This window comes from Podarcis vaucheri, assembly GCF_965113315.1.
Source record: "Podarcis vaucheri genome assembly, chromosome: 1".
NCBI classification, from domain to species: domain Eukaryota; kingdom Metazoa; phylum Chordata; class Lepidosauria; order Squamata; family Lacertidae; genus Podarcis; species Podarcis vaucheri.
In genome coordinates, this window is record NC_138759.1 from 134917001 (window position 1) to 134931440 (window position 14440).

Consider the following 14440-nt stretch of genomic DNA (forward strand, 5'->3'; position numbering starts at 1 on the left):
GAGTACTTAGATTTTGAACAACTGGACATTAAATGGGGACTTGTGAGCAGAAAGGAATTGGATCTTAAAAATCTATTTTAATTTGGTACGGAACGGGAAGGTCTAAACAGGAAGTCAGCCTTCCGTTCTTTTGTAGACAGAATAAAGCAAAGACAACATAAACTAGAGCTCAGAAAATCGCCTTTAAAGGATTGGATTTCATCATTTAAAATTGTGGAACCCCCCCTACGACAGCAGGAGAAGAAGGGGGATCTTTTTCGGACTGTTTAAAGTGAGTTTAAAGTAAAGCAACTTTCCTCCGTCCTGATCCTGGAGCGGGGTGTCAGGACTGACGTTTGAAGTTCATTGACCAGAGACAAGCGTTTTTGACAGATAGCTAAAAGAAGAGAAACATAGTGATTCCACTGCTTCCCTTCGCACTTTAAAGGAATAAATATTGACAAATATCTCAAAAGGGAAACTTTGTTGCAAGAACAAATAGAAGTTTTCCCCCTAGAGGGAGACTGTGAAACTGTAACCAACTCCAGGGAGCCAGCAGCTGTTACAGATTACAATAGTGGGAATAGGCATTTGACCTTCCAGGACAATGTATTCAGAAGCTTTGTTGTGTGCTTTCTATAAAACAAATGCCCTACTGGAACAGTTACATGAGAAGGTGAATTTGATGGCGACTTCGACTAGAAATTTTGAACAGGCAGTGGGAAATTTTGAACAGACAGTGGGAAAATATGTGGAGCCCACCCAGGAATTAAATCAGGAGTGTGTCCTGACAGAACAGGCCCAACAGGAATATGAGTTTTCAGATTTGACAAATGAACTTGGAAAAAGCCAGATTTGGAAAGAAAAAATATGGTTTAGCTTGGAAATGGGGGGCTGGATTGACCCCCCTATGCTGGGATGTTTGGACTTTTCAAATCTGGCAATGGGCTGTGAGATGTTTGGGATTGTGGGGGCTCTTAATTTTGGAGGGTCTTTGAAACATGCTTGGGGGATTGACCAAGCACACAGGTAATTGTTTTAGGAGTGCTACAAGTATACTGTCTTTTTAAGGTTGGGCTACCCTTCAAATTTAAGAATGTCAAACACTGGGAAAAGACCTGAAGGGGGAACGCCAGTGGACAGGAAGGGATCAAAGCAAGAAGGGGATTTTAGAGCAGAGATATTGAGAATGTTTGCGGAGATAAAAGAGAGCGAAAAAAGTGTTGAGCGCAAACTAGAACAAGTAGAACATAGAATTGGGGAAGTGGATAAGAAGTTAGATGAAACAGTCAGTGAATTGAAAAGTCAAATGAAAGAGGTATTCAGGAGGACACAGACAGTGGAGGAAGGTCTGAAAAAGACAAAAGTAGAATTGAAGGAAGTAAGACGTGAGGAAGAAAGAATCAAAGCCGAGATACTGGGTCTAAACAAAAATCAAGAGGATTTAAAAGATTGGATTGCTATGAACGAACTAAGACAGAGGGAGGCTAATCTCAGGATGAGAGGTATACCTGAAGCCCAAGGGGAAAATATAAAGGAGAAAATAACAGTAGAATTAGCCCTCTGGTTGGAATTACCAACAGAAGATGTAGAAAAGGCAATACAAACAGCTTTCAGGTTAAAAGCTAAACTCCCAAAGAATAAAAAATTTATAGGAGACTGCTTAATTATATTCAAAGACAAGGAAATAAAAGATAAGATTCTACACAAGAGCAGAGAGAAAAGGTTAAACATTGGAGGAAACAATATAATAATTTTCAAAGACATTCCAGTTAGGCTTTTAAAACGTAGAGACGCCTACAAAGAATTAGTACAGATACTAAAAAGGAATAATATCGAGTTTAAGTGGGAGTTTCCGGAAGGCGTCTCCTTCACATATAGGAGTAAAAGGCAAAAACTGACAAACCCAGGAGAAACAGACAAATTCCTAAGGAAATACAAAGAGTTGAAACCGCAAAGAGAGGTGGGGGAGGGGGGGTGGGACCGGGGGGAGATTTGGGGGGGGAGACGGGGGGAGGGGGGAGGGAGGGGGGTCTGAGGAGGAAGTCTAAAAAGAACCAACAGCCGTTTCCTTTCTCTTTTCTCCTTTTTGCTTTTTTTCCCCTTTGCTCTCCCTTAATTAAATCGCAATGGTGTTAAAGATATTTAGTTGGAATGTTAATGGGATGAATGATAAGGGGAAAAGGAATCGAATTGAACATATTTTGAAGAAGGAAGGATTAGATATTATATGTCTCCAAGAGACACATATAGCGAGGAAACATAAAAGAACTCTAATTAATCCAAGATTGGGGAATGAGTTTATATCCTCAGATCAGAGCAAAAAGAGAGGAGTGGTTATCTATATAAAGAAACAAATCGAAGCGAAACACCTCTTCAAAGACGAAGAAGGAAGGATAGTAGCAGTACAAATAAATTGGCAGGGAGAAAAGATCATTATAGCCGGAATATATGCGCCCAATATAAATAAGGCAGAATTCTACGGAAGGTTGGAAGAAAAGCTATCTGACTACGCTGATCAAAAAATCATATTATTAGGTGATATGAACGGCGTGGTGTCGCTAGAATTGGACAGATTGAGGGACATAAAAGGTAAAGAAGGGAAGCTACCCAGAACTTTTTTCTCTTTGGTCCAGAATTGTAACTTAGTAGATATCTGGAGGTTTAAATACCCACTAGAAAAGCAATATACCTTCTACTCAGAACCTAATAACTCATCCTCAAGATTAGACCAGATATGGGTCTCGAAGGAGTTAGTCCTAAGATCTCTACGGGTGGAGATTCAGGCCAGAACTATTTCAGACCACAACCCAACAAAAATGGAATTGAAAGAGCAGGAAAGCAGACTATTTAGATGGAAATTGAAGGACTATCTGTTGGATGACCAAGAGGTAGCAGAAAAGGCTCAAAACAGATTAAAAGAATACTTTGAAGATAATTTGGGCAATAACATAAAGCCTAAGGTGGTATGGGACGCAGGAAAGGCGGTGATGCGGGGATTTTTCATCCAACAGAGTGCAATTAAGAACAAAAAAAGGGGAAAAGGGAAAAAAGAAATAATACAACAATTAGTAGAGAACGAGCAGAAATTAATCGAAAACCCAAAAAATAAGAAAATAAAAGAGAATATTAAAGTTTTACAATCCCAATATACAATGCTGATAAACAGAGAGATAGAATGGAAAATTAAAAGACTGAGACAGAGGAACTTCGAACATGCCAATAAAACGGGGAAGATATTAGCTTGGCAATTGAAAAAAAGAAAGGAACAGAATACGATAAATAGGATAGTGGTGGAAGGAGAAGAGATAAACAAACCCAAAGAAATAAGGAAAGCCTTTTTGGACTTCTATGGAGAACTTTTTAGAAACACAGAAAAGAATAAGACGAGGGAAATAGAGAAGTATTTAACATCCAAGAATATAAATAAGATCCCCGCGACAGATAAAGAGAAATTAAATGCTCCGATCGAGGTGGAGGAAATAAAAGCAATAATAAAAAACTTAAAAAATGGGAAAGCCCCGGGCCCAGATGGGTTCACTAGTAGATATTATAAAGAGATGGAATCGGTTCTGTTATATCCTCTACAAGAAGTAATGAATAATATTTTGAAGGAAAGAGAAATACCGGAGACGTGGAAGGAGGCATTGATTACATTAATACCAAAGCAAGATTCAGAACTAGAACAAATCAAAAACTACAGGCCGATCTCCTTACTAAATGTAGACTACAAGATTTTTGCGGGAGTCATGGCAAGAAGATTTAAAGCCACTCTGTTAAACAGCATCCATAGAGACCAAGCCGGCTTCCTGCCGGGTAGGCAAATGAAGGATAATTTAAGAAATATTATAAACATTATAGAATATTTAACAGAAAGGTGCGATAAACAAGGCTTACTGCTATTCGTGGACGCTGAAAAAGCGTTTGACAACGTGAATTGGGAATTCCTATTGAAACAACTGGAATATATGGAAGTGGGTACTGAATTTTCCAACGGCATAAAAGCAATATACACGGAACAAAAAGCAAGATTAATAATAAATAACGCAGAGACGGAAGAAATAACAGTAACTAAGGGAACAAGACAGGGATGCCCACTGTCCCCACTGTTATTCATAACGATATTAGAGGTACTACTAAAAACCATCAGAGACAATAAAGAAATTAAAGGCATCAGGGTCGGCAAGCAAGAGCATAAAACCAAAGCTTTCGCAGACGATCTGGTCGTAACATTGGAAGAACCATTAGACTCAACAAAAAAGGTACTCAGAGAATTTGACCAATTCGGGGAGGTAGCAGGCTTCAAATTAAACAAAAGAAAAACAAAAATAATAGCTAAAAACATGCAGGCAGCCGAAATTGAGGAATTACAAAGAGAAACAGGAATAGAGGTAACAAAGAAGGTGAAATACCTAGGGATATGGGTAACGCCAAAAAATATAGATCTATTTAAAAACAACTACGAAACAGTATGGAAAGGAGTTAAGAAAGACATAGAAACGTGGGGTAGGTTAAGACTGTCATTTTGGGGCAGAATAGCCACAATCAAAATGTCGGTATTCCCAAGAGTTCTGTTCCTCTTTCAAAATATTCCGATTATTAAGGGTACTAAGATATTTAAAGCCTGGCACAGAGACATCTCCAGATTCATCTGGCAGGGGAAGAAGCCGAGAGTAAAGTTTAAAATTTTGACGGATACGAAAGAAAGGGGAGGCTTCGCCCTTCCTGATTTGAAGATATATTACGAGGCATCTTGTCTATGCTGGATAAAGACATGAATAAAACTAGAAGATGGGGAAGTGCTAGACTTAGAGGGTCACGACAACAGATATGGGTGGCACGCTTACCTGTGGCACGGGCAGAAGAAGGGCCACAAAGGATTTGGGAATCATATATTCAGGGGCCCCCTGTTGGAGGTCTGGGAAAGATATAAGGAGATGTTAGAACCCAGAACACCCCAATGGCTATCTCCATTAGAGGTAATGGCCATTAAAAAGGTTAATATGGGTACTAATTGGGCAACTTATGAACAACTGCTCATGAAGGAGGAAGGAAAATGGAAAATGAGGCCTTACGATCAGGTTAAATCCCAAGTATACGACTGGCTACACTATCACCAAATAAATGATATGTTTAGGAAAGACGTAAAAGAGAAAGGCTATGCCGACAAAAACTCTAGGTTTCAAACTGAGATTCTGGGGAGCAATACAAAAATATTATCAAAAATGTACAAGTACTTACTGGACTGGAACTTAGCTGACGAAGAGGTTAAGGTGGTAATGACCCACTGGGCCAAAGATCTTGGCCGCAACATCTATTTTGAAGAGTGGGAAAAACTCTGGAAACAACACCTAAAATTTACGGCCTGTGTGTCACTCAAGGAGAACCTAATGAAAATGTTCTATCGCTGGTACCTGACCCCGGTTAAGTTAGCCAAAATGTATGGATCCTGCAATAAATGCTGGAAATGTAAGGTAAGGGAGGGTACCTTCTACCACTTGTGGTGGGAATGCCCAAAGGTTACAGAATTCTGGGAAAGTATATATGATGAGATGAAAAAAATGCTAATAAAAATAAAAGACCAGAGGCGTTCTTGCTAGGTATGGTAGGAAAGGAAATTAAGAAGAAAGACTACAAATTGTTCCAATACGCAACAACAGCAGCAAGGGTCCTAATAGCAAAAAATTGGAAGCAGGAGAGTATTCCAACAACGGAGGAATGGAGAAGTAAATTATTAGAATATGTGGAGATGGACAGGATGACATGTAAAATTAGATATACAAAAGATCAGAGGTTTGTTGAAAATTGGGAAAGTCTTACGAAATATCTGGAAAGCTTAATCGATGAACAGACAACACTAGTAGGTTTCCAAGGAGCTCTGTAAGAGGTAAAGGGTAAGGCTAAAAGAAAACGGATGGTTGAGAATGACTTATGGCTTTACAAACATGGAAATGCGGATTTATTGTTTTAATGTTATTTTGGACGATTCGTGGAACGACTGAAGGAAGTCAACTTATCTTCTTTAAGTGAACAGATATGAGTTTTGATAAAGTTTGTTATGTACTGTGACTTTTGTAAAACTAATAAAAATTATGCATAAAAAAAAAAGAAACATGCTTTTAAATACCATATGGAATTCAGTGTTGAATATGGAAAAGGGGCTGATTTGTCGAGAAGGGTTAAAAATATTGCCAAGCTGGAGTTACCACGAGCAGGAGACAAGGGAAAATACAGTTACAAATATGAAGAAGAGCTGCAGAAGGGACATGGAAGAGACTTGAGGGCCTCGGATATAAGGTTGCCAGGTTAATGGGCTAGATCGATGGGATAATAAGGACTGACAAAACCCGGAACCAGGAGGAAGGGACGTTGGATGAAAATTGGATCTGTTTGTATTTCTTTTTTTTACCATTAGAACTGTTTTATAAAATTGATGAATGTCAGAAAAATGTTGGAATGAAATTACTCGGCTTTAGTAAAGATTTTTAAAGAATTATGAAAGAATATTATGGTTATGAGAAGTTGGTAAGGATAAGATTTAAGTTTTAAGCTTTAAGGTTTATTTTCCTATAGAAAGACAAGATTAAAACAGTTTAGGGTAATGTAATGACAGAATATTATGAAATATGGAAAGGATTGGCTGGGATAATTAATAACTAGGATACAAAGAAAGGGAGGAGGAGGAGGTCAAAGAAAGAAGGTAATGACAGTTGAGGATTGGAGAATAATGAATTAGTTTTGAAATGTTCTTAATTGTTTGTGGTGTATTTTTGTATTTTTTCTGTATTTTTTTCTTTTTTTGAATTTGTATTCGTATGGTTGGAAGGGGTTTGTTTTTTTCTTTTTCTACTTTGTTAACTATTTTTATTTTGTATTTTCTTCTGCTTTTATTTTATTTTGTAACACTTTGAAAATCTCAATAAATATCTTATTTTAAAAAAAGAAATTATTTTAAAAACTGCCATTCAGGTGAATTAGACATTTTCTTTCCGCATCCACAGATCTAAGCCACTCCAACTGGAAAGAATATAGCAGCATAATAAATACAATATCCCAAATAGGGTGCAAAGTCTATTGCGTTCTTCAGAAGAAGAGCAGTGACTGGGTTGCACCAAGAGCTCTCCGTTGGGAAGATACCCCTCTGTGGCCCATATCATTTAATTAATTTCAGTCTCAGCCAAGTATGTTTATTAATGAACGTTCTTGAATTCTTACTTTGTTGCAATTTTTCTTTTAAAACAGGAAGTTGGAAGCATCATTGGGAAGGTAATTTCTTCAAACTATGCATCTTAATGCTTCAATATTGCCTGTGTTTACAAACTGCACATGTGGGAGGGAAATGCCCCTTTCCCAGCTGATTTTTTAGTACAAACAAGCTGTAGTGTGTGGTTTGGTGGAATGAGATGTGTTTACACAGTTTAGATTTCTAGGTATGCCTCCAGAATTTACTACCAGTAAATTCTTTAATAGGACCGCAAATAATAATCTCCATTTATGTGAAAGAGGCCAGATGGCACGCTATACCCTGCCATTTGTACAGTTCACCTACAATCAGATTCTTCTGTTAATTTAATAATTTGCTAGAATGTCAATCAGGTAATTTCAAAATTGCTGATGCAGACAAGTTTGTTACCTATAAGGTAGCTTTAGATGTCCTAGCAGTGAGAAAGCTGTGGGCTTCTTTTTTGATCCCCAACAGTATTGACTGCCAAGGGGATTAAAAAACATGAATTACTGTTTCAAGTTTTGACAACTTGTATATGTTTAGCTTACTTTTCAGTTGTTTGTTTTTATGAGTTACATTGCAATGGCCATTGACTGCAAATAATAAAAATCTGACTGGCTGACTAAAATGGGACAAGCGATTCAGCTGCCCTGAACTTTCTTAAGATGCACCTTCTATATTATTATTATTTATTGAATGTATATACCTCTCTATACACAGGGGTCTCAACCATCTACCTCAACCACAGCCTAGATATCCTTAGGTGCAAGGCAGATAGGGTGTGCCTTATGTAATGGGGGAAATCACGTCTTTCATTTTATGATTATTAAACATAAACATTTATTTCAAAAATCAAAACAACCGCCTATTCTTCCCCTGAAAATGGTGCTATAGTGTTGTCACTCTCATTTGTTAAAGGATGCTTCCACACTAGCCAGATATTCTCTTTTAGCCAGAGCTTGATCTACAGTACCAAATAGAAAAGATTAAAAAAAGGGGCTAAAGAAAAGACAGAAACAATTATTAGTAGTATTCTATATTTATTTATTTATGCCCTTCCCTTTTCTCTGATGGGACTCAAGGCAACTTACGGCTAAAAACAAGAACCACTAAAAACATAGGAAAAACCAATAATTAAAATACAATTAAACATTAATAGAATTAAAACAATATACATATATAAAATCTGTTTAAAACATACCAATAATTACAAAAAAAACAACAACAGCTCAGGACCCGTCCTTTCATTAAAAGCCTGTTGGAACAAAAAAGTCTTCGCCTGCTGGCAGAGATCTCTGAATGAGGAGGGGCCATATAAAAATTTAATAAAAATACATACATAAAATAAAATAAAATAATTCCCCATCTGGAAGCCCCCATGCACAAATGCCAATTGTTGCTACAACCACATCTGGAATATATTTAGAAGATGGGCTTCAAACATCGCAGGAGGTGGGGCTGTATTCTCTCCTCCATGTGCCATAGTGGTAACTTCTGAAGGTGTGCATGTACCAAGATGCGGGACGGGGTGTTTCTGTTTCTTTGTGAGCACCTCAAGGGGAAGGTGTGATTACAAGAGCTATGGGAGAGGTGGAGAGACAGACCCAGCTTAAAAGAAGCTGTGATTACTTTCTACAAATCTATCTGGGTCCTTAATAGAGTGGGGTCAGGCAAGAGCTGTCAAGTGCCTTAGGCCAAAAACAGCTGAGCTGTCCATTAATAAATGTAGCGGCATATTGGGCAAAGGATTTGTCTTTAACAGAGCCGAATTCTAAAATTTTCCTCAGTCTACAGGGCAAACAGGTTCACTAGATTTTTGATAATAGGATGGTTATGTGCATCAACAGTGTGTTTTCCCAGTGTTGTTCCCTGGATACAGGGGGAGGAATTCACCGTTCCACCAGGGCAAGCATTTTGGCTTGCCAGATGGAAGGCTCTCCCTCTCCTTCTTCCCCCGCAGGCTGTTCCAGGAGTTCTCCCAGCCTCCTGAGCCAATTTTGAATGGAGGGGAAATCCTGTTACACAAGCAGCCGTCCTTGTGCAGGGCTTCCGCCGATAGGACTCGTTAGTTAAATCCCTCCAATAATAAGGCAGACATGCTAAAATCCTTTATGGCATGTCTGTTAAATTTGTCTCAAAAGTGTTGATATGATTATAGCAGTTATTTTGCATCTTTTTCAGAAAGGAGAAACAGTGAAAAAGATGCGCGAGGAGGTAAGTGTCCACTCCTTCATGGTGATGTTGCAGCTTAATATGTAAACTAGTATGATGATTTCAGAAGTGCAAGATCACAGGTGAAAAGGGCCACATGTTTTTGTGTGGTTGAGGGGGTTAAGTTTCTTTTCATTAGTAATGTGTTGGAACATTCTGGAACAGAATGTAGGAACATTCTGCATAACTCTCACAGATGACAGCTGAAGGAGGGATCATGCTTTCCTGTGACATATGCCCAGTGCAGACAACTGTAACCCAGAGATACACAACAATCTTGTAGGGCAGAGCTTTCCAAACTTTTCATTTTGATGACACACTTTTTAGACATGCATCTTTTCATGACATGGCAATTCAGTTTTACTAGCAAACCGAGGTTAAACTAACCCCTTTTCAGCTCCAGGAGGAACGCAGGGCGCATTCATGCAACACACCTACACACAGCAGCTGACACACTAACATGTCACAACACACAGTTTGGAAAGCTCTGCTATAGGGCATGTATTGCTTGTAAGATGTTCTGTTTGAGGGGGTTTTCCACACATGGTTTTACAGATATTTTTCTTATATCCAAGGTAAGATATGAGTAGACATTACATGAGTAAATATAACTAAGCAGATTATCTGAAGAAATATAACTAAGCAGGTATCTGAAGACGTGTGCATGCACACGAAAGCTTATACCCAGAACAAACTTGGTCGGTCTCTAAGGTGCTACTGGACAATTTTTTAATTTTTTAATTTATTTAAGCAGATTAGCTTTGACATCATGTGTACTTCACATGTGTTGATTTTATAAATATGTGGTGCAAATAATATATCATATGTAATTACTATATGTATGACAAAGTGTGGTCCTTCCATTCTAGAGTGGTGCACGAATCAATATTTCTGAGGGAAATTGTCCAGAGAGAATTGTCACCATAACAGGCCCCACTGATGCCATCTTCAAGGCTTTCGCCATGATTGCTTACAAATTTGAGGAGGTAAGCAAATTATTTAATAATTTTACAAGAAGTTAATAGATAGGCATCTTATTGATGAAATGTCTTCACAAAACTGTCCATCAGCCCAGGAGCGAATGTAGACCTTCTAGCTGGAAAAGATGCCCCACTCTCACCTGACAGGACAGAGGCTGCCGCCTTGGGCGGTAGAATCCAAGGGGCACCAACGCAGGTGCCGCTGACAAAGCAACTGCGGTGAAGGCTTCCAGGTTTCAGGGAGGTCTTGTGAAAGCCCTGTGAAATCTCATGCAACCTCGCAAGATTTCACAGGGCTCTTTCAAGATCCTGCCAGAACCCAGAAGCTGCCACTATGTGACCCCCTGGCAAGCAAGGCTTGGTGGGGGGTGGCAAGTGGCAGGCACACAGGGCAGCAGGGGGACACACAGGGCACACAGGGAACATGTAGAACCTGCTTACAGGCATCCCTGGCAAGGTATGTTGTGCTTCTCAATCTAGTTTGCAAACAGTATGGACTCATTTCTTTAGGAGGCTGGCTATACAAAAGATAGTTGAGTTGAAGGGAGGTTACATTTTGTTTAGTTCTCTAATCTTCTAGTTCTGTGATATTGTGCTAAATGTATAGCAGTTACAATCTACGATAACAATAAACTTATTCTTAAATCAGGAGATTCAAGCAATTATCTCGTAAGCTTTTGAGAGATTCACTTCTTCCTTGTGTGCAGGCATGCTTTCTTGCCTTCTCAACTTAGCAGGAATAGAACAATTCTGTTTATTCACTCACAGGCTCATCAAAATGTCCGCCTCATTTTAAATAAGGTAGCATTGTCATCTGCATCATAAGGCATTTTCTTTCTTTCTGTTCAAAGGATATAATCAACTCAATGAGCAACAGTACAGCTACCAGTAAGCCACCCGTAACGTTAAGGTTGGTTGTGCCAGCAAGCCAGTGTGGGTCGCTGATTGGAAAAGGAGGCTCCAAGATTAAGGAAATCAGGGAGGTAAGCAGAGACAGGCTTTGTAGGGTGGCTGGTGGAAAGTCTGGTTATGCAGATTCTCCCATTTAATTCAGCTTTGGGGATTTGTTGTTGTTGTTTTTGCATGGGGGGATGGGAAGGTAAAAATACTCCCTGATCTTCAGGATTAGGACAATCTTTTAAAAAGAAAAAGGGGGGGAAATAGTGGGGTGGGACTTACCATAAGAGATTTGAGGCAGCAAATTTGTTTTCCGCTTTTTCTTTTTTTAAAACAACAACATTTCCATTGGGCCATTTTTAATACCAGAGATCTAATATTGTTCCTTATTTTTTTATCTTGCCTGTGCAGGCAGAAAACAATGAGGGGATAATTAGCAAAGCAAATGGGGAATTGGATTTCACTTCTTGATCCACACATGAATTCCCTGCCAAATTTTAGGTGCTTGCACAAGACTAACAAGCTGCCTGTCTATATTTACTTGTTTTCTCTTCTTCTCTCCCTACCTTCCTGCTCTTCTCCAGTCTACAGGTGCTCAGGTTCAAGTGGCGGGGGACATGCTGCCCAACTCTACAGAAAGGGCAGTGACCATTTCAGGGACCCCCGATGCTATTATCCAATGTGTCAAACAGATCTGTGTGGTGATGCTGGAGGTACAGTCTGTAACAATGGGGGTAAAGTATACAGAAAAAAACCAACAACTGAAAACTTGGACAATGTACCTTTCTTGTAATTCAGTTACTCTTTGGTATTGTTATGGCTTCTTGCTTGCTAAAGCATTCAACTAATTATGGTTTCAAGGCATCTGCAGATTACATGAATGATTTCAAAAAGACTTGAAGCAAAATAATCAGCCTCCTATAAAGACATTGGCCATAAAGCAAAGTAGCCAGTCTAGTTTCTTGCCTGTTCGTTGGATACAAAGTGGAGCATATCATGAGGAATGTATAAAAGATGGAATGGAACACTCCAATGGTACTTTAATTAAATAATAATAATTCTCCAGAAAACCAAAACTAACAGAGGAGCAAGCAGAGAAATAGTAGATTAATAAGGTCATTAGTGCTATTCTTCTAATTCAGGGTGGTCCAACTTTTCATACCAAGTGGGTCGCAAGAGTACTTTGACATGGAACCTGCAGGCTGCACACTCCCATATCGTGGGGGGCGCAGAAGAGAGTGAGCCCAAAATGTGATGCACCCCCAGCCCTTATTCTGCCTTCCGAAAGGTGGATAAATGAGGCATCAGGCTTTGGGAAGGAGGCACAAGGCTCTGGCAGAGTCCTAGAGCCCTCCTACAATCTTCCCAAAGCTGGGAAAGCACTAGCTAGGATTTGCGATGGAGCTGGACAGGCCTACAGGAATTCTAGGCGTGTATGGAACACAGGTGTACCACCTAAAACTCCTCGAAATCACAATGGTCTTCTGTCATATTCTAGTACAACCTACCACCTTTACCTTACACCCTAACACACAAAAGTTAGTTCAAACAGTGGAATAGGGTTGCGAAATGCAGAATAGGCATAGATTACATTGCAGTAGTCCTCAAATTTTGAGATAGTGAAGGCATGCTAAGTTCCCATCTTATATTAGACAGAATGCAGCTCTTCCAGGTGGACCTGCCATGGATGTGAAAGAGCTGTGAAAATGAATCAACCTGAAATACATTCAAAATAAAAGCTTTAGGAAATTTAATTTCTAAGAACAGGTGTAGAAGCCAAACCTGTGAACCAGAATTCCCTGATTCAAATCTTACCTCAGTTTTAAATTTACCAGATGGGTTTAAAAGTGATGATTTTGTAGGCTTGTTGGAAGGATTCCTAAGACGAGGTATGTGAGATACTTTGAACACTCTAAAGCAATGTATAAATTCTAAATATTATTTATGGTAGAACCATTTTTTCTGTTAAGTGATTATTTAGCTTCTCTGTTGTCTGGAAATTCATACCTGGCATCATAGATCCACGTGCAGATCATGGTCTGATCTTTATGTGTTTGGTTGCTCTCTAACATTCTTTTTACTAACATTTCAGGAAATCTGGTCTAATGTTCTCTCTCCCTCTCCTTGTCCCTTTTCCTAGTCCCCACCGAAAGGTGCCACCATTCCCTATCGCCCAAAGCCCGCCTCCACCCCTGTCATTTTTGCAGGTGGTCAGGTAAGAGCCGACCCGCTTGCGGCCTCCACTGCCAACCTCAGCCTTTTACTGCAGCACCAGCCGCTGCCCGTTAGTGCTCTCAGGTTTTCTTGTCTTTTCACTTGCATGATGTCATCCCACTCATGTTGCACCAAAGCACTTGGACTCAAAGCTCTTTATTGAACACAGGATGTAGCTGCTTCGTCCTCCAGATAAGAGGCATGAAAGCCATTTAGCACAGCTAAAGCTAATAGATAGTGGCTTCTGGTTCAAACAATACTCTCTACTGATCTCCTCCTTAAGCACAACATTGGAAAAGAGAATGAAGCTTCCTCTCCTGCTCTGTAGCCACTCTTGAGTGGGATCTCTGAATAGGGTGTATGTGTCCATTAACATGGATGGAACAGCAGAAATGATAGCTCATTAGCAGAGGGCTAGTTGGACAGTTACTGAATCGCTAAGTCACCCTATAACAAAAGTTATAAGGTAAAATCATGGGCATCACATTTGATTTTGTTCATTAACGCCACATCCCAATGTGAGTGTCTAGTGGCTTGAGACAAGCATGTTAGGTGCATGGGAAGGCATGTTTTTGCTGACATGAACAGGAGAACAAACCCTGGAGGACAAGATCCTCAATAAGGACGCATTTTAATGTGCTTTGCGGGGTGTGCTTGCAAGTGCTTTGACCTGCATAGTTGTTCATTTTGTCCTGCAATTTTTGAGCTTATGCTTATTTTAAGAATTTCAGGGCTCACAAAATCACAAAGATTACACAGAAGCGCATTAAAGAGTTCAAAAAGCAGATTTAAAAATAAGAGAAATGAGATCAAACATAAAGCATATCTCAACAGAACTCTAAATGTTTCTGTGCTAAATAGTATTGAATAGCCATGATTGAGCAATAAATGCAAATTTGATAAGCTTCAAAAGACATTCCAAGTGCACAGGGGT

At 39.4% G+C, this 14440-nt stretch overlaps 1 protein-coding gene across 32 annotated transcripts in view; it reads left to right on the top strand.

Moving 5' to 3' along the window:
• The window catches only part of PCBP3 (poly(rC) binding protein 3), a gene marked incomplete at both ends in the record, with an annotated part of 78463 nt that overhangs the window by 34934 nt on the left and 29089 nt on the right, over positions 1-14440 (top strand). For 15 of the 32 annotated variants that reach the window (XM_082206659.1, XM_082206648.1, XM_082206669.1 and 12 more), the window contains 6 exons: positions 7222-7245; positions 9386-9418; positions 10285-10401; positions 11247-11378; positions 11877-12026; positions 13433-13576. In XM_082206659.1, coding sequence (XP_082062785.1) covers positions 7222-7245; positions 9386-9418; positions 10285-10401; positions 11247-11378; positions 11877-12026; positions 13433-13576 — 600 coding nt within the window. Of the gene's footprint in view, positions 1-7221; positions 7246-9352; positions 9419-10284; positions 10402-11246; positions 11379-11876; positions 12027-13432; positions 13577-14440 lie in introns of those variants that run through there. The other 17 variants (XM_082206652.1, XM_082206653.1, XM_082206658.1 and 14 more) reach the window with 6 other exon arrangements.